Genomic DNA, 27,065 nt, shown 5'->3' on the forward strand with positions numbered 1-27,065 from the left:
AAAGTCTGGTTTTTGTAGTACCATCATTTTGATTTTTTTCTAATATGAAACAGTAAGGAATAGTACTGTCAGACTAGATATCCATCTAGCTCAGTGTTGTATCTCCAGCAATGGTCAATAACAGAGTTTTTTCAAGAAGTAAAAGGGCAGGGAAAGTATGTAAAGACACTTCCACAGCCTTCAGTTTGACTTCAGATCTTTCTGAACTGGAGATGGTATGTTTTTTCTAAATCAGCTATGGAGTCTTGAGAGTTTAGTGAGAAATAGTGATGTTATTGGGGCATGCTTTATAGTTGTATAACACTTGGTTGACTTGATCAAATTTTAATGTTTCTTTCTGTTAGCTACAAGCTAATAAAATTGGAATTGTCCAAATAAAGCAAAATGTACTGCTGCTGTTATATAGTGTTACTAATTTCCTAAACCACTTCAGTGTATTATAGTCAAGCATTATTATATGCATCAAAAGCAGTGTGGCCAGGAGGTCGAGGGAGGTGATTCTGCCCCTCTTTGCTCTCGTGAGACCCCACCTGGAGTACTGCATCCAGCTCTGGGGCCCCCAACATAAGAAGGACATGGAGCTGTTGGAGCAAGTCCAGAGGAGGGCCATGAAGATGATGAGAGGGCTGGAGCACCTCTCCTATGAAGACAGGCTGAGAGAGTTGGGGCTCTTCACCTGGAGAAGAGAAGGCTCCAGGGAGACCTTCTAGCAGCCTTCCAGTACCTAAAGGGGACCTACAGGAAAGCGGGAGAGGGGCTTTTTTACAAGGGCAAGTAGTGACAGGATGAGGGCGAATGGTTTTAAACTGAAAGAGGGTAGATTTAGATTAGATCTTAGGAAGAAATTCTTTACTGTGAGGGTGGTGAGACACTGGAGCAGGTTGCCCAGAGAAGCTGTGGCTGCCCCCTCCTTGGTAGTGTTCAAGGCCAGGTTGGATGAGGCTTTGAGCAACCTGGTCTAGTGGAAGGTGTCCCTGCCCATGGGAGGGGGGTTGGAACTAGATTATCTTTAAGGTCCCTTCCAACCCAAATGGTTCTGCGGTTCTGCATTTTCAAAATGTGGGAGGTTTGTAATGAAATTGCACTGCAGTTCTCTCAAGTCCCTGTGTTTTCTGAAGCCACGATCATTTGGATGGCCTAGAGTTTGAGCCTTGGATTCTTCACTTGTTGTTCCATCTGAAGTATGAAATTATTTGGATTTAATAGGGTATCTGATAAGACTTATGAATCTAAGGGAAAATAGTAGAATGTTTCTTAAGAATTTGCAGACAAATTCACCTCCTTTCTGTCTTTCATGATCTTGTTTTGGAAACATTTTAGTAAGGACAAATGCAGTAAAGATTTCTGTTTACATTGAGTTTGACATTTGATCTTACATTGGTTATATTGATTTACTACAGATAAATATAGAGTATCACTTTGTTTTACATTCAACTCAAGTGTTTATATTGGCTTAGCAGAGGGAGCAGAATCCTGGTTTGTAGTTTTGCCTCAGGAAGATTAATTCTACCTAAAGATTAACGTGGAACAATTCTACTTTGTCATTATCTGATGTATCTAGCAACATTATTTGGTGAGTTAACTGAGGAGTAATCATTGCTTAGATCTATCTGCTATGATTAAATGTAAAGAAAAAAAAAATCCATGTAGTTATTACTTCATCCAGTTAAATTCCTGGACTGTTGCATTAGCTGCATCCTTGGTCTGAGAACATAGGATTTTAATCTCTAGCATTATGGGAAACTTTAATCACATGTTTATTTACTATTTGTGATCTAGGAAATATAGCTTCATATAGCTAAGCAGTGCAGAATGTAATCTAAGGATTAGGAAGAGAAAAATCTTCCTATCCATCTGACCTCAAAAATCTGATTGGATTTCCTGTGTGATCTGGCATGATTTTTCCCTAATTATCTAAAGCTTTATGTATGTGATAGATACCGAGTGAGCTGTGCAGATATGTGTAAAATTCTAATACTTTATTTCGTATTCATCTTCGATTTGAGTGCAGAGAAATGACAAGAAAAAAACAAAAATCTGAGATAAAATGTGGTCTCAATGTAAGAGAAACTTTCAGTAATTCAGTGGCCTTAACATTGTTCATTCAAAAAGAAAGTCTTATGATAACAGTGAATACACTTAAAGTCAGTCAGTTTGATTAACTTTGGACCATAATAGGAAAAAAATCTTTTATCTTATTTTGTAGTGCTATGACTGTTTATTAGAAGAAAAACAAGCCATTTCACTTTAAAACAAATGGGGAAAATTGTGATCCATTTTGCTACGTTAATGGGCAGCCTCTTATGGGTTTCAGTAGCTTCTTCAAGCAAATGGAAAGTTGATTATAAACAGTGGAAGTTAAGATAAATAAATGGTTGTTCTTACAATGATAAAAAGTATGTAGCTATTTGAGGCAGGAAAACTGATCATCAGAGTAATGAATGGATTTCTTTTAATGTTTACTTTGGCCACTTCAAGTTGAGTGATTACTAGAGTAAGAATGTTTTCTATGACCTTTTAAATTTTTTTTTTGTGTTAAGTAAATCAAAATACTATGGAATTATGATTATATCTAGTATTAATCAAGTTGTTGCAGTCAAGTTCTTATAATACTAAATTCAAATAACTTATATAAGGTAAAATAGAAAATACAAATAACGTGTTGATTTTTTAAGGAATTTATACAGCTGGTTCATCTGAGGAATGTTGCTGAGATATTGTTAGAACTCTGCTCTTAACTCTTCAATTACATTTTAACCTTGACAAGTCCATTTGAGACCTCTGAATGTTCCTGAAACAAAACTCACTTTTAGGTGTAATATTTCTTGGCAGTTTCTAAGAAGGTCCTTAAACCACTATTTATTCATAAACTTGTGGTTCTAATTTGAAACTCCTTACTATTTCTAGAAATGCAGTTTTTGAGATTAAATTTTCAGGTTGGCAAGGAGATTGCAGTGTATGCCATACTATGCAGTTGTGTGCAATAGTATGACTCAACAGGAGAAAAGAAATTTTTAGCTTTACCAGTTCGTAAAAACATGTTGTGATTTGATGTTACAGGTACTTTTATTTTGTAAGTTTAGATTACTTCAGGAAAAAGTCCTTCACTGTAACAGTAATTATGTACAGCTACTGAAAACTTCTGAAGATCTTGTATCAATCTAACTACCAGGAGTCTTTGGTGCACTGATCTGTTCCAAAATATTACAGCACAGTGCATTAATTTAATTTTTAATCTTGAATGGAATTAAACTGTGCTTTTCTGATTTTCTGAACATATTCTAGTCATAACATTTAAAGTCAATACTAAAGTCATATTAAATTTTTTTGTAACTACATTTGCTTCAGTCATACCAAAGTGGATGTATTTTTATTACAATTTTAATATTTAATATTTCTTGGTGTAAAATGTTGCTAAACAGCATACTTCTGATCAGTTTTGAGCTTTGAGTATTTATACTGTTAATAGTATATACCAACTGCAGCATTAAAAATCAGTGTCATGTTTGTTTTCCATTTGTAGAACATGCAAACCTCTAAGTATCTAATGTTGTTTTCCAAGAGAAATCAAAGAGCTTTATCGTAACTGCCCTTGTTATATCATTAACCTTGTTATATACTAAACATTCTGTGATTCTGTGATCAGGAAGCAGGGGTGTTAAAAGTAGTTTGTATTTCAGTGCTGTGATAGTACTCTACACTCCTATGTCCAAATGTGATATTTGGAAACTTGGACTTCTTCCAAAATACCAGTCACCTGCTTTCAGAGTGGGAACATTGTGCCCTATAAAATTTCAGTCTTAATTTCATCTGGAAATAAATTTCGATGTAACTTTACATCTATTTAATTGCCCATAATTGTGTAGTCCAGAAAGTGGCATCTATAAAGAGCATGAATTCCATTTTTACTTGGATTCAGCTGTTAAAATACGTTCCTCAGTACTTGTCAGCCTGTAGGCTGAGGGGTTTGGAGTGTTTTCTGAGCATGCTGCAACTTAAAGGACATTGCAGAGGAAGGTTGCTCTGATAAGGCTCCTGCAGAATGTTTACATTACTAGAATCCATATGAATCAAACTTCCTAGGGACTTACCAAGAAGATTTGAAAGCATAGCTGGGGAAGGCTTTTCTTTCAAGAAGCCTTCAGGTAGTCTTAGGGTGGTTTGGCTTTCTTAGTTCTTCAGTCACTGAACATTAACTTGAATAAATGCGATTGTATTTATTTCCTGTTCTGTGCTAGTGAGGTGAAAACTTCCAAGGAAGACTGGAGTTTCAGTTGTTGGGAAAGATGCTAGGATCTTCATTTCTATTGTGGTAAATGGGAATGAACTGGTATTCATTAAACAAAGCTGCTAACGATGCATGGATTTTTTCAGTAGTAAGAAATGTGTTGGATTACTACTATTTCTGTTTTTCATTGGAAGTACTTTCAAACTAAATTGTCCTTTAAAGTGTACCTAAAGGATGCTTTCTCCTGCTATATTTTTTGATCAATTTCTTTGCACTCAAAAGTTTTTGTTACTGTCTCCTGTTGGCATAAGATCACTTTCCCACTAAAGCAACTTCAAGGTCTTGATAAACGTTGTTAACTTCTACTGGTTAAGTAGAGTAGAAGGATGTGTTTTGTTGTGAAAAACTTAACAAGACATTTGAAGATTTGGGAGGACAAATGCTAAAAGTCTATAGAACAATGTTTATTGCACTTCTGAAATTGGTTGGGTTTTGATATGTCCTGTGCTAATGTGTTTAACGCTGCAACTCACAGCATGCTGGACTCTAGGCAGTGCTTCATTTAGTCTCCTTCTATGCTTGTGTTTTGCCACCAATGAAATCAAATCTGCAATTTTTAATTAGCACACTGGAAAATCAATATTTGGAGAGAATTATAATCAAGAATCAATTTTGTGTATAGCTCTGGAATGAGTAGAGTCATGCAGCCTGGGTTTGAACTTCTAAATCTCATTCCTAATTCTGTTGTCATTGGTATAACACTAATCTCAGATTTTTGAGTATGATCTATGTACCTCAATTACATTCTTGAAATTTTGAAAGATTGATTTGACATTTTCTCATAAGTGCACTATAGACAACCACCATTAAAACTCTGTACTTTGTTTAGAGTATAGGGGGATAAAATAATCAAGTATTAAACTACGCTGTGAGTTTTTGAAGTTAAAAATGAATAAAGGTATCTAAGAATAGCTGTATAAAATGTAAATGTATCCTAAGTATTAAGCTAAAAGCTGGCATTTAAAATGCTTGCAATACTAAATCAAGGTGCCGATATCGACATGGGTATTAAAAAAGCCTGAAAAAGCAAAACATGATTTACCTCTTTGACCTATGTAACTAGTTGTATGTATTAATTACACATAATCCCATATGTATTATACCAAACAGTATCACAGAATCACAGAATCAGCTAGGTTGGAAGAGACCTCTGGGATCGAGTCCAACCTTTGACCTAACACCACTGTGTCAACTAGACCATGACACTAAGTGCCACATCCAGTCTTTTCTTAAACACCTCCAGGGATGATGACTCCACCACTTCCCTGGGCAGCCCATTCCAATGCCTCATAACCCTTTCTGTGAAGAAATTTTTCCTAATGTCTAATCTGAACCTCCCCTGGAGAAGCTTGAGGCTATGTCCTCTAGTCCTGTTGTTAGTTGCCTAGGAGAAGAGGCTGACCCCCCCACGCCCCTACAACCTCCTTTCAGGTATTGTAGAGAGCTATAAGGTCTCCCCTCAGCCTCCTTTTCTCCAGGCTAAACAATTGCAGTTCCCTCAGCTGCTCCTCATAAAACATACCCTCCAGACCCTTCACCAGCTTGGTCACCCTCCTCTGGACTCGCTCCAGCACCTCAAGGTCTTTCTTGTAGTGCGGGGCCCAGAACTGGACACAGTATTCAAGGTGTGGCCTCACCGGTTCTGAGTACAGAGGGATGATCACTTCCCTAGACCTGCTGGCCACACTATTCCTAATACAAGCCAGGATGCTGTTGACCTTCTTGGCCACCTGGGCACACTGCTGGCTCATGTTCAGCTGGCTGTCCACCACCAATACCCCCAGTTCCTTCTCCACCAGGCCGCTTTCCAACCACTCTTCCCCCAGCCTGTAGTGCTGTATGGGGTTGTTATGGCCAATGTGTAGGACCTGGCACTTGACCTTGTTGAACTTCATGCTGTTGGTCTTGGCCCATCTATCTAACCTGTCCAGATCCCTTTGCAAGACCCTTCCTACCCTCAGGCAGATCAACACTCCCATCCAACTTAGTGTCGTCCATGAATTTACTGAGGGTGCACTCGATACCCTCATCCAGTTTTAAAGTTTTAGTTTTAAAGTTTTTAAACTTTAAACAGTATTAGTTTTAAAGTTTTTAGTTTATACTGCATTTGAAGATTCTCAGCTTTTAGATTGTTGTATTAAACTGAGAAAATAACTAACTTTTTTCCTTTAACAGAAATTGAAAAATTTCAAAAAGGGGAAGGAAAGGAAGAAGAAAAGTATATTGATGTAGTCATCAATAAAAATATGAAGTTGGGACAAAAAGTTTTGATTCCAGTAAAACAATTCCCTAAGGTAAGCCCAATTTTCATACTTAATAAATCTAAGTGCTTATAAAAGATATTCCACTAATACCTGAACTAGTTTTTTAACTGTTACATTTAAAACAGTATTAACAATCTCTACTATTGCTGTTCTGCAGTCTGTTCCATAGAAGTTCCAAGGTAGGAATGGTTCTTGTTGGAATAAATGTGCAGGAAAATGGTGCTGGTCACACAAAAAAGAGTGTGTTGAAAACAAGCGATAAATGAATCATATTTTCAGGACAGCAGGATCCTCCTCTTCAGAATAGCAAAAGGAATGAGGTATATTTAAGTTGACTGATGCTAGGCTTTGAAACTTTCTTATTGTAGGTAGAAGTGCAGCTTAAAATGTACCATTTAAAGAACTCGCTGTGGAAACTTTTACTTCTCATCCCCTTAAGTTTCAGCCATTGTTAGCCTTGAATTAGTGAAGTCTGCACTACTAAATTATACAGTGTATTCTGGAGGGGTAGGGACTGTTTTGTTTGACCACCATGAATTCTTAATACTTTACTGCCAAGTATTATCCTGCACTAAAATATTGCTACCTGGAAGCATGTATTCAACATTCAGTAGACTGTGGAACTTTATTCTTTTGGTCCCTTTTTAAATTTTGAGGTTAAGATTTTGAAAATCAGATAAGCATTTTTTTTCACTTATTTGAAATGGCTTTTTCTTCCTACTAGAAATTTCAAGACTGTTTCTGTTTCTGCTCAAGAAAAAATTCCTTTATCCCTTCCTCCATTTCTTTAGGAAGACTTTTTCTAAATATCTTTTTCCACACTATCAGTGTTTTCCTCACAGACTATGCTGGGTAACTTACAGGGGTTGCTTTACTGCTGTTCAAAGTTTAATGAAATACTGCTTCAGTGAATTCAAGATTGCATACCATTTATATGTGGGCATCTCTTTGGAACTCTGACTTAAAAGTAAACTTTGTGACTGGGAATAGCTGTATACAAACATACAGAAACATAAAGATGGGGATCTAAAAGAGAGGAAGCTTACATGGTCAGTGTTTGTAATCAAGATGTTTTTCTTGTAGATGTTGAGATGTAGATACTTGAGCTCAAGGGGAAGGAAGGCAAAATGGATATTAAACAGGGAAATGGTGCCTTTTGAAAAATGCTTCTGCTTCTTTGCATAGCGTCAACTTTATTTAAAGGACTAAACACTGAAATTTTTACGATAGCTAGTAGGAAAGCCCTTGCCTTCTTTCGAATGGGCAGGTGTGCTCTGCTGTGTGCTCAGTAGTTCTGGTCCGTGGAGACAGTTTTTGACTGTCTGAGCTGGGATAAAGCCTGGTATGTGCTATAGAAAGAAACCTGAATTAATATCCAGGTAGAGCTTTGATTTAATCCTGAATATGTCTGTTTAGACCACCAGGGTCCAAGGGGCACAGAGTACAACTGCTGTGCAGAATAGTCATGTCATTTGACTTCCTATGTCTCCACTAGGATTTTCTCTACAGAAAACAAAATACTGGTATATCTACTCACACAAGTCTCCCTTCTGCCAGAGTAAATAAAATCCTAAGTATTCTCTATTTAAGAATATTTTTACCCCAATATAGGGGGCCTCAATTTTTCTTAGAAATTTCCATTTTATTGTGTATAGATGGATGTTTATTTTAAAGCTTACTCATTAAAGATTCTGCATAGTCAATAGGAATTAAAATTTGTCACTGCAGAGGAGTAGTTGGGGAGGTGAATATGAATCCAGACTTCTGACAGGTACTCTTGAACATCTCTGAAAAACACCCACCCTAAACCGCAAGCAGTCACTGCAGTTTAGTATCACTTGTTTATCACTAAGACCAGGCTTGTGGTTTTATTTCTGAGATTTAATAAATCTAAATACATTGTATGAAGTGACATAGCTTCAACATGGCAAACTGAGCGCCTTGTCCTGGCATACTGCAGTCTGCAGTCAGTGACATGAGTTTTGAATGCATGTACACAGGGGAACAAAGTCTTTTTGCATCCTAATATTTGCTTTAAAGACTAGTCCTCTTCCTGTTGTGTTCAGAGGAGGGTTCAGAAATAAGGGATGCTTTATCAAGTCTTTTGGGGTAGACATGAAATTACGCCAGTCATCTTGGTTTCACTGAGCTGTATTTAGAGTGCATGCATTGTATATTCAGATTCTGCAGAACTTAAGCAGAAGGTATTATGTGGTGCTTATAAAACCTGAAATGATGTTTCACATAAATGCTTTATGCCTCTATATCATTCTTTTTTGTGCATGTATGCAGTTTTCGAGACTATTTTGCCTACAAGAGTTGTTAGTGCAAATGTGTCATGTGTAGAAGGTGCCAAGTCATAGTTCCTCAGAAAAACAGTTAAAAGATTTGGTTCTGATTTATGAGCAATTCCCTCCTTCCTCATCAGAATTGGGGACAAATGCTTCAGAAGAATGAAACTTAAGACTTAAGTATGGATGAAATCTGTGCAAAAAGCTCTTCTGCATGTGGATATTGAATTTAGAGCAGTTCTAGCAAACTGGCATCTGTTTCTGTATACCTGCAGGCCAGACTAATGCTCTTAGCTATTGTGCAAAATCCTGAACAAAGATATCTTCAGTCTGTCAGGAGGTGTAGTCTTGATGTTAGTGAAGTGAAAATCTGCTGTTTGAAGCTGACCAAGCCATTACAATAATTGCTAAATCTGTCAAAATATCATTGGGGTAGCAGTTTGGGTTGAATCTGGCAAACTTGGTTATCCAGGAAGTGGTGAGGAAAAACTAAGTTTGTTTCAACTTCGTGAATAGAATAGTGCTTCCCCAAATAAATGATCCTACTTTTAAACAGGATCAAAAAAATGAAGTTACTAAAGTTCATAGAATCATAGAATGGTTGGGGTTGGAAGGGACCTTAAAGATTATCTAGTTCCAACCCCGCCTCCCATGGGCAGGGACACCTTCCACAAGACCACATTGCTCAGAGTCACATCCAACTTGGCCTTAAACACTGCCAGGGAGGGGGCATCCACAGCTTCTCTGGGCAACCTGCTCCAGTGTGTCACCACCCTCACAGTCAAGAATGTCTTCCTAATAGATAATCTAAATCTACCCTCTTTCGGTTTAAAACCATTCCCCCTTGTCCTATCACTCCATGCCCATGTAAAAAGTCCCTCTCTGTCTTTCCTGTAGGCCCCCTTTAGATACTGGAAGGCTGCTAGAAGGTCTCCCTGGAGCCTTCTCTTCTCCAGGTGAAGAGCCCCAACTCTCTCAGCCTGTCTTCATAGGAGAGGTGCGCCAGCCCTCTCATCATCTTCGTGGCCTCCTCTGGACTCGCTTCAACAAGTCTGTGTCCTTCTTATGTTGGGGGCCCCAGAGCTGAATGCAGTATTCCAGGTGGGGTCTGACGAGAGCAGAGTAGAGGGACAGAATCCCCTCCCTCAACCTGCTGGCCACGCTGCTTTTGATGCAGCCCAGGATATGGTTGGCCCGAAGTCCTTCTCCTCAGGGCTGCTCTCAATCCATTCTCTGCCCAGCCTGTATTTGTGCTTGGGATTGCCTTGACTCAGATGCAGGACCTTGCACTTGGCCTTGTTGAACTTCATGCAGTTCGCAAGGCCCAGCTCTCAAGCCTGTCAAAGTCCCTCTGGATGGCATCCCTTCCCTCCAGGATGTTCACTGCACCACACAGCGTGGTGTCATCGTCAAACTTGCTGAGGGTGCTCTCAATCCCACTGACCATGTCGACAACAAAGATGTTAAACAGGACTGGTACCAATACCGACCCCTGAGGAACGCCACTTGTCACTGGTCTCTGCTTGGACATTGAGCTGTTGACCACAACTCTTTGAGTGTGACCATCCAGCCAATTCCTTATCCACCAAGTGGTCCATCCATAAAGTCCATCTCTCTCCAATTTAGAGACAAGAATGTCATGCAGGTCAGTGTCAAATGCTTTGCAAAATTCCAGGTAGATGACATCAGTTGCTCTTCCCCTACCCACCAGTGCTATAACCCCATTGTAGAAGGCCACCATATTTCAGGCATGATTTGCCCTTGGTGAAGCCATGTTGGCTGTCACCAATCACATCCTTGATTTCTGTGTGCCTCAGTATAGTTTCCAGGAGGATCTGCTCCATGATCTTGCCGGGCACAGAGGTGAGACTGACTGGCCTGTAGTTCCCTGGGTCTTCCTTTTTTCCTTTCTTGAAGATGGGGCTTATGTTTCCCCTTTTCCAGTCAGTGGGAACTTCACTGGACTGCTGTGACTTATGAAAAATGATGGATAGCGGCTTAGCAACTTCATCTGCTAAAGTTACTAAATCCTTACCAGGGTTTAATATCGGAAAATGAAACTAACTACGAATGTAAGTGATTTTGCTGGCAGAAAGTATTCCTTTGTTTATATTTGTGAGTGATGACTCTTGCAATGATGCCACTGCTATTGAGGTATATCAGTAGGATTAATGAAATACCAATTGTAATTTTTTGTGATAACTGAGGTCTCTGGACCTCAAAGCAGTCCACCAGTGGACTACCCCCATTCAGACAGCTTACTAGACCTGGCACAGGGTTAACCAAGTTTTCTTTAAGTACTTCATTGCTATTTCCCTCTTTAAAACTTCTTTCTAACTCTGACTCCTTGAATAAATCATAATGGCTTCAACATGGGTCAGGCAGTCCTAGCTCTGAACCTATCAACCTGGCATTGTAATGCCTGCTCACATTACCCATCCTGTCAGTTATATTCTCACAGGCTCATAGCTGGGTCTTGTGCAAATTCAGCTTCATTACCTCTGACAGCTCTGGAAGGAGACAGGTTAACTGCAGCAGAAAGCTATTCAACTGAAGTTCAGAGCAGCTGGGTTTCTACTGGAGAAGAATCTGGTAGAGCTCAGATTCAAAAGTAGATATTTCACGTTTTTGGGCATCTTTGCTCTCCCTGAAAAAAACTTATTTTCTGTTCCTCTGCTTAGTGTGCAAACAGTTGAGTGTCTGTGCTTAACTTGCCTCTTACCTGACAGCTCTTGGTTGCTTCTGTGGTGCTATATATCTATGTACTTCAGCTGGGACCTTTTTGTCTTGCTCAAACCTTGGCAATATTAACAGGCCTAATATCTCATATTAGTGCTAGCTGGCCTAAATGTTATTTTCATGGCTGGACCTTGATAGAAGGTGGTGGAGTTACCAAGACAGCCTGAATTTTGTCTGCTTTATGAAATAATTTGTCAAGATAGTTAATCCAAGGAGTTATGTTCAGTTTCTCCTTGAGGCTGATTGTGCATTTGAATTAATTCCTTCATTTGTGTTCTTTACAGACTCCTATACACATAAAAAACCACCTGAATTAATATCTTGATATGATGACAGATAGTCTTACTTGGTAAGACAAAACCTTGTGGAAACTCTTCTATAGATTGCAGGTCTAGTCAAGTCTTTTCAAAATCCAATTGTATAGAATCTTGTTATGAATTTTTCAGGTTGGTCCAGCTTTACAGATTCCTTTGAGAAGTCTGAATTGCTGTGATATGGAGATTAATCTGAGGTATTTAGGTGAGGCTTGAATATGCTTTGGTAATGCTGTCTACAATCCTATTGTAACTGGGATGTACTACAAGCAAGGATTAGAGAGGTTAGGGCTTTTATGCAACCTTACAGGGAAAGGGCCAACTTTTTGAGGTAAGATTCAGTTCTAAATCAAGTTACCTATACATAGGAGTCCATGCGTATGCTGGATGTCTAAACTAGAGTTAGCGGAATGAGGTCTTGTCAGCTTAGGCAATGCGGTTCAGGGTGATTTAATACACCTTGCTATTTGATCAGATGAATACCTCAACTGACTTTAGGTCAAGTGTGAAAATGTGACTCTTAAACCTGTACTTCTGTTGCATTTCATGCTTGAAAATGATCTTCAAACTTGCACAGACTTAAAGATTAAGGCAGAAAAAGTGAGCTGGCCTGGCTGTGGAAGGTCATGATGTGGTGGTCTTGGTGAAGGGACTCTCTGGATCTATCCTAAAACTGCTATGAAATGCCAGCATGTGTGAAAGGTGTTTCATAGCTTAGATACGTACAAATGAGGCAGGAGGATGTTATCCCACTCCAATGCATTTAATTAATATGTGTTGTGAAGTAGGTTAGTCTCAGAAATCTGATTTTGCTTTGACAGTTCAGTGAACTCAAGTTCTCTGAATTCAGAGGAAAAAATAGCTTCCATGGATGATAAATGGAATGATGATGGTTTTCCATGAGATGGATCAAAACTATGGGAACCATTATTTCTGTTTTGTGACAGGCTAGCATTTTAAAAACTGCTCCTAGAACTACACTTAAATACTGGGTGAATCTTGGAAGTCGGTAAGAAATGGTTTGTGTTGTGTTCCCTGAAGTGATACTTCAAATATATATTCTCCAAAGTTACTGACTTATGAAACTGGTATCCATTTAAGTCTTTTAGCTCAACATTTAAAGTGAAAATATCTATTTTAAAATGTCATTGTCATATACAATATATCTGAAGTTAAGTAAAGTCATGGAGAGATTAATATTTTAATCCCATGACTAGTTAGAAAACATTTTATCATAATAGCTTAGTTCTAAGGATTTCTTAGAGCAGGAATGAGAAAATGTGGTTGTATAACCATAAGTGATATGGAGGAACAAGCTTCAAATGTAATACCAGGGATAACTTCTGAGCAAGTTTATAGTAATTGACCAAGCTTTCTGTTGTGAATAAATGTTAAGACCTACTACTGTGCTGTGTGAAGGAGAGAGTAGTTTAATGGGGTACAACATATATGCTTGAAGTATTTACCTTTCTATAGGAACCTTATTTTCTTGAGAATAAGTAAATATTTTGAAGTTTTCCTGGTTTCAGGTCATTGCGAGGGAGAGTGCTCTGAATCTTAATTTAACTATTTATTTTTTTCTAGTGACTCTGTCACAGAGGAACCATTGTGGAAAACTAATATGCCAGGAAAGCTTTCTATGGCTTTTATGACAATGGCTTGCTTAAACCTTTACAGGAAAGCATTTGGTCAAGCGTTTATACTTTCACTAAGTATTTTAAGCTGGATGAACCATTCTCGGCAGACTTGTCTTGGTGGAGATAAACAAGGATTACTTTTTCTATTATATCCCCCTTTCAGTAATATATACATTTAAAAATGGAGTAGCATTGGGGTTAATTTTTTTTCTGCTGAAGTTCATACAGTAGATCAAATACGTACAAAGAGAATGTCTCACTTTTATACTCTCTGTAGCTGTGTTTTCTCCAGAACTGTTTTCAGGGAATAGTATCAAGCAGTGATCTATCTGGTAAGGAAACAGATCTCTAGGTAACTGTTAAAATCATTTTGATTTGAGAATTCTGAAGAAATGTGTGTTACACAGTGATGTCCATAATCTCCATTGTATTAGATCTGCAAAAATGTTTCTTAAAAGGAGGTTTTATTAATATCTAGAGAGGAAACAATTTTTAAGCAAAAACCTGATTATTGATTCATGTCTTTCTATTTCTGTTTATATATTTTTTTCTATTAAAGTATTTTAAATTGGAGATTTTGTAGTTATATAGCAGTTTAAGATAATCTGTGAAAGGGAAACAAATACATGCTTTCAGTATAGTTAACCAATATTTGTGGGCTAGTGGACACCAAGGCCAAGGGATAGAATCCCATATCTGAGGAATCTGAGAAGGAGCAGTTGCACTTCCTGGTGCGTCTTTACCCACAAATTAAATCAGAGATGTAGATATGAGAGGATGTGCTTTCAGTTGTCCTGGTTTGGCCTAAACCAGGCCGATTTTCCTTTCAGTGATTTTTGCTTTCAGCTAAGTCTCCTCTAAGTAACTGCATGTTTGCAGACAGTGTCTGCCTCCAAGACTGATAACGCCCGAAGTTTGTAGTTATCGCTGAGGCACCGGTAGGGATGTTGTGCAGTAAGGCTCTTGCTGTACTTATTCTTAGAGAAACCAAGGTCACTGATGAATTCCTCACTGCTTACAAGTGAAAAGCCGAAGGGGGGGGTCGCAGCTGCAGGGGGGAGCAGACAGGGCAGGTGACCCAAAATTGACCAACGAGGGTATTCCATTCCACACACGTCATTCTCGGTATAAAGGGGGGGGATCACGAGGGTCGCGCCCTTTTTCTGCTATGGCCGGTGTCCAAGGAGGACTCCGTCTGTTTTCCTGCTGCCCCCGATCCCGATCCGTGCATCCCTGAATCCAGCTCTCGACCGTTGCTAGGCCCAGCCTGGGCCTTCCCGGAGCCTGCCCTGCAGTGCCGGTGGTGACGTGGCTGACTTCAGGGGAGCTCAATCTTGGTTTTGTATATATATTTGTATATATTTGATTATTTCTATTATTATTATTTTTTTTTTTTTCATTATTATAGTTTATTAAAACTGTTTTAACTTTCCAACCCGGAAGCCTCTCTCCCTTTTCCCTTTCCCTTTCCCTCTGGGGGGAGGGGGGGGGGATAACAGAGGGCATCTGCCACAGGTTTAATAACTGGCCCAGCTTTAAACCGTGACAGATTTATTGGCGCCCGCCCAACGTGGGGCTCGAAAGAAGCTCCGACAGGTTGCTCTGATAAGTCGAATCCCAGCTCCAGTGGGAGGAGACCCGGAGAGCTCAGCTGAGAGAGTATCGGAGTTCTTCCTTTGAGATTTACGAGGGGTTGGAAATTAAAACAGATAGCGAAGATGGTAATGTCATTTTTGATCGCTGTGCTATCTCGTCTCTTTATTAAGCCTTTTACAGAGTTAAGTGTAATAATACCTTACTTGCCGTTGTTTGTTAGTGTTTATGTGCAGTTTATCATTGCTGGGTACTGGTCAACATGCATTGTTTTGTTATGGCGTTTCGTACGGATTTATGTCGTGATAAACTGGGTTGTTACTGCTCTGACCTCGGTAGCAGAGATTTTATCTGCGCACTCTGGGAGTCCTTTAGCTGATTCTGTTAATGATTATACTTCCAATTTTACTTTGGGAAATAGTACCTTCTCCTTTTCTGCCAAGGTGATTCCACTAGATTTTGCGAAATTAGGATGGTGCTGTCTAGGTGGCATGGTTTTATTTTCGTTTGTCCTGAATGTGTTTCTGGTGTGGTATGTGATTAGATGTCAGTGCAGCAACAGCGGTAGGTATCATGCTGCCCCTGTAACCAGGAGAAAACACAGAAAGAAATCAGCTAGTAAAGTGAAGGATGATGACTCAGAGCCTTCTAAGGCAGAGCCAGCACAGGACCCAGGTGAGGGCCCTTCTCAGGCAGAGTCAGGGCCTGACACAGAGGGGGGTTTCCTTGATCGTCTTTTTAAAGCAGACCCATTACACAAGAAGGACAAGAAAGGTCCTTCTAAAGCAGAACAATCACAGGAGGACTCGGACTCGGAAGTAGAAATAACCTACCACTCCTTATCCCTGAAAGAACTGCGAAATGTAAGAAAAGATTTTAGTCGTTATGACGGTGAGCCAATTATTACCTGGTTGCTCCGATGCTGGGATAATGGGGCAGATAGCATAGAATTGGATGGTAGAGAAGCCAGACAGTTGGGATCCCTGTCCAGAGATGGTGGTATTGATAAGATGCTTCCAAGAAGGTCGAACACTATCAGCCTCTGGAGGCGACTCTTGTCAGCTGTAAAGAGCAGGTATCCCTATAAAGATGATGTTATGAGCCACCTAAGCAAATGGACCACTATAGAAAAAGGTATTAACTACCTTAGAGAACTGGCTGTGCAAGAGATCATTTATAAACACCCTCAGGACATTGTAGATCCTGTAAATCCTGATGAAGTGGAATGCAACCGATCCATGTTCCGGAAGGTTGTGAAGAGTGCTCCACCAACACATACCCATACATTGTCAATATTAGTCTGAGGAGAAGATCCTATGGCACGACCTAACGTGGGCGAAATGGCTAACTATATGCGACAGTATGAAGATAGTATTTCTTCCCCACTGCAGGCCCGTGTCTCGGCTGTGGAAAAACTGACTAAGGAAAACAAGGACTCATTTAAACAACTGTCAGACAAACTGTCCAGGATCGAGAATAAACTTGACTCTCTACCTACACAGGCCCGTGTTGCAGCCTTTAGGAGGAAACGCCCTCCTACTGGACCAGCTCAAAGGAAAATAAATCTGTCACGGTTTAAAGCTGGGCCAGTTATTAAACCTGTGGCAGATGCCCTCTGTTATCCCCCCCCCCTCCCCCCAGAGGGAAAGGGAAAGGGAAAAGGGAGAGAGGCTTCCGGGTTGGAAAGTTAAAACAGTTTTAATAAACTATAATAATGAAAAAAAAAAAATAATAATAATAGAAATAATCAAATATATACAAATATATATACAAAACCAAGATTGAGCTCCCCTGAAGTCAGCCACGTCACCACCGGCACTGCAGGGCAGGCTCCGGGAAGGCCCAGGCTGGGCCTAGCAACGGTCGAGAGCTGGATTCAGGGATGCACGGATCGGGATCGGGGGCAGCAGGAAAACAGACGGAGTCCTCCTTGGACACCGGCCATAGCAGAAAAAGGGCGCGACCCTCGTGATCCCCCCCCTTTATACCGAGAATGACGTGTGTGGAATGGAATACCCTCGTTGGTCAATTTTGGGTCACCTGCCCTGTCTGCTCCCCCCTGCAGCTGCGACCCCCCCCTTCGGCTTTTCACTTGTAAGCAGTGAGGAATTCATCAGTGACCTTGGTTTCTCTAAGAATAAGTACAGCAAGAGCCTTACTGCACAACATCCCTACCGGTGCCTCAGCGATAACTACAAACTTCGGGCGTTATCAGTCTTGGAGGCAGACACTGTCTGCAAACATGCAGTTACTTAGAGGAGACTTAGCTGAAAGCAAAAATCACTGAAAGGAAAATCGGCCTGGTTTAGGCCAAACCAGGACATCAGTGATCAGAGGTTTTAGGAAGTAAGAACACCCCTTAAATCTTGTATCCTTTTGCTCAAACTAATGTGTATCTAGTGATACTTTGTAATGATGTAAGACTACACAGGGTACCACTTATCACTGCTGGAGGAGTGTTATTTGGCTTGAACTGTAGCTGAGGTAACAACTTTTCCCATCTATTCCAGTTGTCTTCTCCCAGGTCTGTTAATCTGAATCTTGATGCTGTTTTTTGCAAAGATGCCTTAATTGTTTTGCTGTAATTTTGTTTGAGGTACCATATTTGGCATATCCTTCAGAGATGGTCTAGAAGCAACTTTGAGTTGGGAACTTTACCATCGTCCATAATATCCTTATTCTTACCTAAGACATCAGAAGCTGTCTTAATGTAGAGACAATCTGTGATTTAACATAGATGATTCATCCAGTGTAGAATAACGCTCATGGCTGGCTCTTCAGAGTTCAGCTATCCTGCAGACCTGTGAATATGGCAATAAGTTCTAGACCACCTTGCGCTAGAAAGCAGTGCAACTACGTTAATACAATGTTAAACTGAAGCCAGTGAACTTGAGGACAATTTTGGGTATTTACAACAGTTTGGATAGATCGTGCCGTACTAGGGAGAAGGGTGAGTGAAAGGGGGAGTTTGGCCTCTCTGATTCTGAGGAATGACTGATCTGACTTGTATGGAGCTGCTCAGATATCTTTTTGTTACTATCCAGTACTATTCAGAGATAGTTTATAAGCTTGAGTTCAATATTAGACCCGAATTTGTTTTTTTGTTCTTGTGCTCTTGGGCAAATAAACTCTAGGTGTGCGAGCCATGGGAAGCACCCATGAAACTTGTACATGGCCTGTCTTGTGTAAGAGCTAACTTGGATCTTCCAGGCTTATTTGCTCGTGTTTTACCAGCAGATAGCCTGGATTTGTTAATTTTGTAATGAAAACTTGTCTTACTGTGTGGTGGTTTTTTACCTTTAGGTTTGAGTCCTACTCCTTGATTGCTGGGGATAGACACATGTATAAATGATAGTAACTTAGTGGCTGATATATTTTTGACTGTTCCTATATCTCTATGAAATATTTCAAAATAAACCTTTGGTGATCAGATGTTTCCAATTTGATGTAAAAGGGAAATAAATAGTTTGAACAAAATCCAGTACCTGTTCAAAATGAATAATCTGTTTTCTACTGAAAGGATTCATTCAATAACATAAATGGGTTTTATTTATTGAATAATCAACTGAAATGTTCCAAAGCTTTTTAGCTTTGTTATGTGGGAGCAAAAAGGCTTTGGAACTGCATTGTAAGCCATTTTTTAGTAACCTTCAGTGTTTGTCATGTTTTTAAGCTACATCTACAGGTACTGTGCTTTCACATCAGCAGAATTTCAGACTTGCAGCAGAAGTTTCTCATGCTTCAGACTTGTCAAATCTAATATTTGGAGCCTCGGTGCACAGGAAAGAGTAGTTCAGTGGATCTCAGGGTACAGCTAATACATTTTCATGTTCATTAAATGTGTTGTCTAGAACATGTTACCTGTGCAGCTCCTTGTATAGCTACTGTAATCTCTAGCTACCAAACACTAGAGGGTTTTTGGTTTTGATAAGATGACAGCTTTTGGTGGTATTAAAGTTTTGTAGGTAAAGCTTTAGAGGCACACAACAAATTAAATTATTTGGCTTTAATTAAAATAATTAATACAGCTGGAGTAAACAAATGTGCTTTGGAAGACCCAAGTCTTCTCTGAGCACTGAAGCCTTTTAGTTACTTTGATTACATAAAATGTCTTTCACTTTCGTTGCAGGTATGTACTTCCATTTGTTATGATTTATAGTTTGTATTTTAATCATCAGGTAGTTGTTTGTTCCAGGTAGGAAGTGATATTCAGAGCTATGCATTGCATAGTTAAATACATGCTTGCCTCCTAAATTGCAGTCAAAAATTGAATAAAATTTTGTCTGAATGTTTTAACTAGATTAATACTAGAATTTAGACTGTATCAGACTGCAGATACTCAACATTCTGAAATAATTCCAGCATATTTTACTGTAAATGGAAAATCTCTCATTTTAAATGTGTAGAGTTTATTTTTGTTTCTAATAATTTACAAGGCTATTTTAAAAGTAAACATAAGTAATCTCAAGTAATGCTTGAAAAATTTATGTGGTATTCCACTATGTGAAAGGTTTCATTTGAGATTAACTATGAACTCCTTGATCATAAGTAATGATCCTTTATTTGAAGAAACTGTTGACAAGGAGTCACTGACTTCTTGAAGTTCAAACTTGTTATGAATTGTTTCAATTTGTTTGCTTTCCTTGCAGTAATACCTCCAGAAATAATAAAACCAGAAGTCTAAGTTGGAAAGGACCTCTAGAGTACATCTGGTTCAGATTTCTGTGGAAATCATGACTGTAAATTAGATTACACAGGGCCCCATCAGTGGCCCCAAGTCCTGAATATTCTCAGCAAGGGAGATTTCTACAGTCTTGCTGGGCAACCTATTTCTGATGAATGTTTTCCTTGACTGTATCTTAGGACCTATAAGAGGAAAAAAAAAAAGGAATATACCTAATAAAACAAACTTAAAGAAATTGCCAGAGGATTTATTGAGATTTGGCCTGATAATTTCAGAAAAGACTAGTTCATGGAAGGCCTTAAATTTAATAGCTTCTGTGGACTATAGAATAGTTTGGGTTGGAAGGGACCTTAAAGATCATCTAGTTCCAACCCCCCTGCCATCGGCAGGGACACCTTTCCACTAGACCAGGTTGCTCAGAGCCCCATCCAACCTGGCCTTAAATACTGCCAGGGAGGGGGCATCCACAGCTTCTCTGGGCAACCTGCTCCAGTGTCTCACCACCCTCACAGTCAAGAATGTCTTCCTAATAGATAATCTAAATCTACCCTCTTTCAGTTTTCATTACCCCTTGTCCTATCACTACATGCCCATGTAAAAAGCCCCTCTCCCGCTTTCTGTAGGCCCCCTTCAGGTACTGCAAGACTGCTAGAAGGTCTCCCTTCAGCTGTCTCTTCTCCAGGCTGAACAAGCCCAACTCTCTCGGCCTGTCTTCATAGGAGAGGTGCTCCAGCCCTCTCATCATCTCTGTGGCCCTCCTCTGGACTCGTTCCAACAGCTCCATGTCCTTATGTTGGGGACCCCAGAGCTGAATGCAGTACTGCAGGTGGGGTCTGACAAGAGCAGAGTAGAGGGGGAGAATCCCTTCCTTCGACCTGCTGGCCACGCTGCTTTTGATGCAGCCCAGGATATGGTTGGCCTTGTGGGCTGCAAGCGCACACTTTTGGCTCCTGTTGAGCTTCTCATCAACCATCACCCCCAAGTCCTTCTTGTCAGGGCTACTCTCAATCCATTCTCTGCCCAGCCTGTATTTGTGCTTGGGATTGCCCCGATCCACGTGCAGGACCTTGCACTTGGCCTTGTTGAACTTCATGCGGTTTGCACAGTCTCACCTCTCAAGCCTGTCAAGGTCTCTCTGGATGGTATGCCTTCCCTCCAGCCTGTCAGCTGCACCACACAGTGCAGTGGTTTGCTGTTGGCCAACTTGCTGAGGGCGCACTCAATCCCATTGTCCATGTCACTGACAAAGGTGTTAAACAGCACCAGTCCCAGTATTGACCCCTGAGGAACGCCACTCGTCACTGGTGTCCACTAGGACATTGAGCTGTCGATCACAACTCTTTGAGTGTGACCATCCAGCCAGTTCCTTATCCACAGAGTGGTTCATCCATAAAGTCCATGTGTCTCCAAATTAGAGACAAGAATGTCATGCAGGTCAGTGTCAAATGCTTTGCAAAAGTCCAGGTAGATGACATCAGTTGCTCTTCCCCTATCCACCAGTGCTGTAACCCCGTCGTAGAAGGCCACCAAATTTGTCAGGCATGATTTGCCGTTGGTGAAGCCGTGTTGGTTGTCATCAATCACCTCCTTGATTTCCGTGTGCCTCAGTGTAGTTTCCAGGAGGATCTGCTCCATGATCTTGCCAGGCACAGAGGTGAGACTGACTGGCCTGTAGTTCCCCAGGTCTTCCTTTTTTCCCTTCTTGAAGATGGGGGTTATGTTTCCCCTTTTCCAGTCAGTGGGAACTTCACTGGACTGCTGTGACTTATGAAAAATGATGGATAGTGACTTAGCAACTTCATCTGCCAGTTCCCTCAGGACCTGTGGATGCACCTCATCAGGTCTTGTGGACTTGTGCACCTACAGGTTCCTTAGATGGTCTTGAACCTGATCGTCTCCTACAGTGGGTGGTTCTTCATCCTCCCAGTCCCTGCCTTTTCTTCCTGCGACTTGGGTGGTGAGGCTTGAGCCCTTGCCGGTGAAGAATGAGGCAAAGAAGTTGAGTACCTCAGCCTTCTCCATATCTTGGGTAAACAGGTCTCCTGTTTCCTTCCGGAGAGGGCCCACATTTTCCCTAGTTTTCCTTTTATCACTGACATACCCATAGAAGCTTTTGTTGTTGCCCTTGACATCCCTGGCCAGATTTTATTCTGTCAGGGTTTTATCTTTCCTAACCTGGTCCCTGGCTGCTCGGACAATTTCTCTGTGTTTCTCCCAGGCTACCTGCCCTTGCTTTATTAAGTCATCCATAAGTAATTTGCTCAATTGTGTCTTGATTCTAACTCAGGTCTACATTGGGAATTGAACTGGCAAGGACTAAGGGGAATAAAATTATATTTTTATATTTAGTAAGCTTTTAATGCTTGCATTTCTTTTTGTCTAAAGCTGAAGTAGGTGAACTGGAGCTGTAGGCTTTGTGTTGTAGGGTGGCTGCAGCTGGGCCTTTTTTCCATCAGCACTGCCAATGTAGCGACAAAGTATTTTGAGCTGCTACTACCCTATTTTCAAGTGTTTTCAAATTTGTCCAGAGGAATAGGGAGATCAAAGCAGCCCATCTTGGCCCATCAGTGACACAGCAGTAGAGGAACAGTCAAAGAACTTACAAACTGTTTCATAAATTTGAGGCCACAAACCAGTAGTTCAAGCCTGTTTGCTCTTTAGCATCACTATATTTTATTGTGCCTAAAACTATCTTTTTAACATGATTGTGTCACTTTAGAGTCCAACAGTGTGAATATCTTGGTTTTATAAAATCTCATCAGCATAGTAAATATTCCTGAACAGTAGTTTGTTGATAAGTAATATCTATTTCAGTATTATTTGAACAGGAATTGTGGTGGGCTGACTTTTGCTGGCTGCCAAGCTGCTCTATCACTCCCCGTCCTCAACAGGATGAGGGAATCAAGATGAAAAGCTTGTGGGTTGAGATAAGGACAGGGAGATCACTCACCAGTTAGTCACAGTTAAAGCAGACTTGACTTGGGGAAGATTAATTTCTTGTCAATTAATTGCAACAGAAGGATAGTGAGAAATAAAACAAAACTAAAAAACACTTTCTATACCTGTCCCACCCCCCCCCACCCCTCTTCTTTCTGGGCTCAGCTTCACTCCTGACTCTTCTACCTCCTTCTCCCAAGTGGCACAGGGGGATAAGGAATGGGCTTTGTGGTCAGCTCATAACTCTTCATCTCTGCTGCTCCTTCCTTCTCATGTTCTTCCCCTGCTCCAGCCTGGCATCCCTCCTACAGGACACAGTTGTTCACAAACTGCTCCAGTGTGGATCCCTTGCTGAAGGTCTGTACCCTGTGGAACAGACTGCAGTGTGGGTCCCCCATGGGGTCACGCGTCAGAAAAATCTGCTCCTGCGTGGGCTCCTCTCCCCAGGCCACAGGTCCTGCCAGGAGCCTGTTCCAGCATGGCCTCTCCATGGGCTGCAGCTTCCTTCAGGGCACATCCACATGCTCTGGTGTTGGGTCCTCCATGGATTGCAGGGTGGATATCTGCTTCACTGCAGTGCTGCAGGGGGACAACCTACATCACCATGGTCTTTACCATGGGCTGCGGGAGAATCTTTGTTCTGGTGCCTGGAGCACCTCCTCCCCTTCTTCACTGACCTTGGTGTCTGCAGGGCTGTTTCTTGCACATTTTCTCACTTGTCTCAACTTTGCAGTTTTTTCCCCTTAAATATGTTATTACATAGGTGCTATGTCGCTGATGGGCTAAGCTTTGGGCAGTGCTGGGTCTGTCTTGGAGCTGGCTCTATCCAACATGGGGGCAGTTTATGGCATCTTCTCACAGAGGTCACCCCTGCAGCCTTCTGCTACCAAAACCTTGCCATGTAGATCCAATAAATTAGTACTTTCAGGAAGTGTTTATGGCATTCCATACTACTGAGTGTAGCTTATGTTTATCAGTTCTTTTCCTGTGATTTTTTCTTTTTCACCAACTAAAATAGTTGTCTGCATACATTAAGTGGATCTTTCAGTCTTCTCTGTAATTATTCTTCAAGTAGTTACATACATCACTGCACTGTATTTTGGAAGGTATGGAAGTGGACTGCTGGATGTACGCAGCATTTCTCCGGGTAGGTATAACTGGGAATGTATGCCCTATGGAGCAGTGCTTCTGAGAACTTTCACACCTTCTGGCTCTACTAAGTCCCGTTTTGTGTTCTTGAAGTGACAATAGACAGATTCTCCATTTTTGCTTTCCTTTGTTATGAGTAGATTTTTTGATACGTGTTTTCTTTAGCCTGCTTTCTCTCTGAAGCACCTTCTGGGCTGAAAGAGCAACAGCTGTAAGTTACGGTGTTTTCTGTGAATGGAAACGGTTGGGTTTTCCTTGTCTTCCTTTATCTTTGTGGGTCACCTCTTTCTTCTCCCTAGTTATCTTAATGGTGTAATGCCATGGTTATGAACCCCAACTGGTTTTGGTAAACTTTAGTGATAATAGGGGTTGAGTGGTAGTTGGGAAGATCTTGAGTGTTGATTTTCGTTTGGGACTGGATTTATATGATTGTTCTCTGAATTTAATTCCCTGTTTGTTTCTGTGTTTTGGTGTAGGTTATATTGTATGGGTTGCTGTATTACTTCATAAATCTTCAAGGGAGGATAAGGCAATTAAGATTTTTTTTTTTCTTCAGAGCTTTGGTTGGTTAGTACTGTATCTGAGACTGCTGCCAGCTTTCTTTTTATGGTTTTATGTACCTGGTAACAATTGCTGGAAATTGAATTGCAGTTCGAGCACATCTGTTCTCAGTGTTGAATGTAATAAACAAAGTTCTCTTTATACTATTTGAGTTCAGATACTTCTGTGTTTCTGTTGGCACCTGGTGGAGCCACTGACATGCTGTTAACTGTCCTACACATTTGTACTTAATGACTGTGTAGTTCATGATCGAATACTTGTTTGTATCTAGAACAAAAAGTTGTTTCAGCAAAATATTCTGTTCATTTATGCTTAAAAATCCAATGAGCTTAATGTTTGTTTGTTTTCTTGCAGTTCAACTTTGTGGGGAAACTTTTGGGTCCACGTGGCAATTCTCTAAAGCGCTTACAGGAAGAAACACTGACAAAAATGTCTATTTTGGGCAAAGGTTCTATGAGGGACAAGACGAAGGTAAGACCTGAGTATGCCAGTGGAGTGTTTGATACCTGGATTTCATAACTTTTTGTAAAATCTTTGGGGAGGTGAGCAAACCCCATGACAAAAACTGTGAAGCAAATAAAAACCATAGGATATCCTTGTATTGGTTAGATTCAGATGGAGTCTATTTTGTAAGGAGTCTGTTCTCACTATGAGTATTTTGAGGCTACCATGAGTTGTACTTAGGCCCCTCCCAAACTATGATCCTTGGGGATTAAGTGGGGCATCACCAGTGGCATATTCTAGATTGATCTTGTACAGCTTGTAATGAGTAATGGCCAAGTGAACATGGCAGTGTTCTCACTTTTGAAGGAACCTGACTTCTAGATAGATCCAAACATTATCACATAAAATATCACTTAACATTTAAATTTAATATTATTTAATAACATTTCTAGACAAAGAAAAACAGCTGATGAAAAGAGATAAAATACAGCCAGAAAAAAATTCAGAGCTCTGAGGATGACTTTTGCAGCTTAAGCAATTGACAAATTGCAATTGTTTCTATGGGGTTTGTGTGATTATAGTGGATATATCCATTACAAGAGCCAAAGTAAACAGCAGAAGAGAAACCTTTAGCTTGGTAGGTGTCTGTGCACATAAGTTTCACTCTTTATTGAAAGAAATCTGTCTAAATTTGTAGCAGATAAGTGTACATCAGTGAGGAGATATCATGTCATCTGTCTGGTAAGCTGCATTTTTAATTGGAGCATTCCTAATGATACAAATTAAAACACTGAACATATTTCTTGCCTGCAGCATACCATGGTTTATAGGCCTCCAGTGAAATCTTTCTGTGGTTATGTAATCTGAAACTTCAAAATACTGTGTGCTATAAAGACTGATAATGATGTGCATATGGAAGAGTGACTTAAAGGGCTGGCTACTGAATTTCCTAAACTATGTATTTTTCAGCACATTTTCTCCATCGGCAAAATATAAATGTGATTTATAGAGTATTTATCAAGAACTTATAAGAGCCCATAAATTACTTTGTTCTGTGCAACTTAAGAGCTAACTCCTCCTTTTAAATCCTTCCTGAAAATATTTTTATTAAATATAACGTACATAAATATAACTTAGGTTTGTATAAATACAAATAATAAAGGCTTGAAGATGAGAGGGTTTTTTTTGAATGGGAGTTATGCAATACATAATACAGATAATTTAACTTAAAGGTTTAAGTGTTACACAATTAGTTATGAAAAACTACATTGCTAGTAACTTTAAGAGGAAATAGGGCAGTTCAACCAGAAAAGAAACAATATAAACAAACTTGCTCTAAGCCAGGATGACAAAGTCAGTCTCTAAATTTTAAATGACACTTGGTGAACTTTCTCAGTTATTGTGGAGTGTGTCAAACTGACATTCTTCTGTTACTGCATGACATGTTTCTATATCGATATATGATGTGTTGTGGAGTAGGAAGACCAATGAGTTTTTCTGCAGTATAAAAAGTTTGTTTTATTAAAAGCAGAAGCTCAAGCTGAAAAGTTCAGACCCTAACTTGAGTCTCAGAATCCTGATGAAGTGTCTTAAAGGTTTCTATTTGAATCATTTGAACTCCTTTTGTTTCCTTTGGTAATGAAGTAATTGTTCATTTTTTTTTTATTTGACATTTTCTTCATTGAGATGCTAGCCAGAACTGCTTAAGTTTTTTTTTTTAAATTAAGTGGCTAATAAAGTTGTTAGTGTGAGCTATTGTTTGCAGAAAACTTCAACACAATTAATCTTTGTGTTCAGAAACAGTAAGATTCCTGTCATTCTAGGTTTAGTTGGGTTTTTAAAAGGGGCAATAGTGAGGACCCAGTTGGATCCTTTGGAATAATCCAGCTGGAATAGCTTGTATGTACCTATTTGGAATAGTCCTTCAGAAAGCATCATTCAGAACTAAAGCAGACCGTTAATGACACTGTTTCCAGTACTTGACTGAAGCTGTGGAATATGTGCAAGAAAGTACTGGTACTACAAAGGGATCTTATCAGCTAATAACCTAAACCAGGTTGTGCTCATCCCTAGTTCTTTGGGGACATGGCTCGGCAAGCTGGAGACTCTGTGGAGAACTTAACCAAACAAGAGAACTTAGGACATTTTTTCTAGTTTCTTGCAG

At 40.1% G+C, this 27,065-nt stretch overlaps 1 protein-coding gene across 7 annotated transcripts in view; it reads left to right on the plus strand.

Annotated features, from left to right (window-relative positions):
* The window catches only part of KHDRBS3 (KH RNA binding domain containing, signal transduction associated 3), a 109,647-nt gene that overhangs the window by 21,875 nt on the left and 60,707 nt on the right, over window positions 1–27,065 (plus strand). For 4 of the 7 annotated variants that reach the window (XR_011047821.1, XM_068396379.1, XM_068396380.1 and 1 more), the window contains exons 2-3: window positions 6,464–6,582; window positions 24,812–24,928. Coding sequence is in view for 6 of the 7 variants with exons in the window: in XM_068396379.1 (XP_068252480.1) it covers window positions 6,464–6,582; window positions 24,812–24,928 (236 nt within the window). In the remaining variant the exon portion in view is untranslated. Of the gene's footprint in view, window positions 1–6,463; window positions 6,583–14,820; window positions 14,871–17,087; window positions 17,221–17,241; window positions 17,473–24,811; window positions 24,929–27,065 lie in introns of those variants that run through there. The other 3 variants (XM_068396385.1, XM_068396383.1, XM_068396384.1) reach the window with 3 other exon arrangements.

The sequence above is a fragment of the Nyctibius grandis genome, chromosome 3 (assembly GCF_013368605.1).
Source record: "Nyctibius grandis isolate bNycGra1 chromosome 3, bNycGra1.pri, whole genome shotgun sequence".
Lineage (NCBI taxonomy): Eukaryota > Metazoa > Chordata > Aves > Nyctibiiformes > Nyctibiidae > Nyctibius > Nyctibius grandis.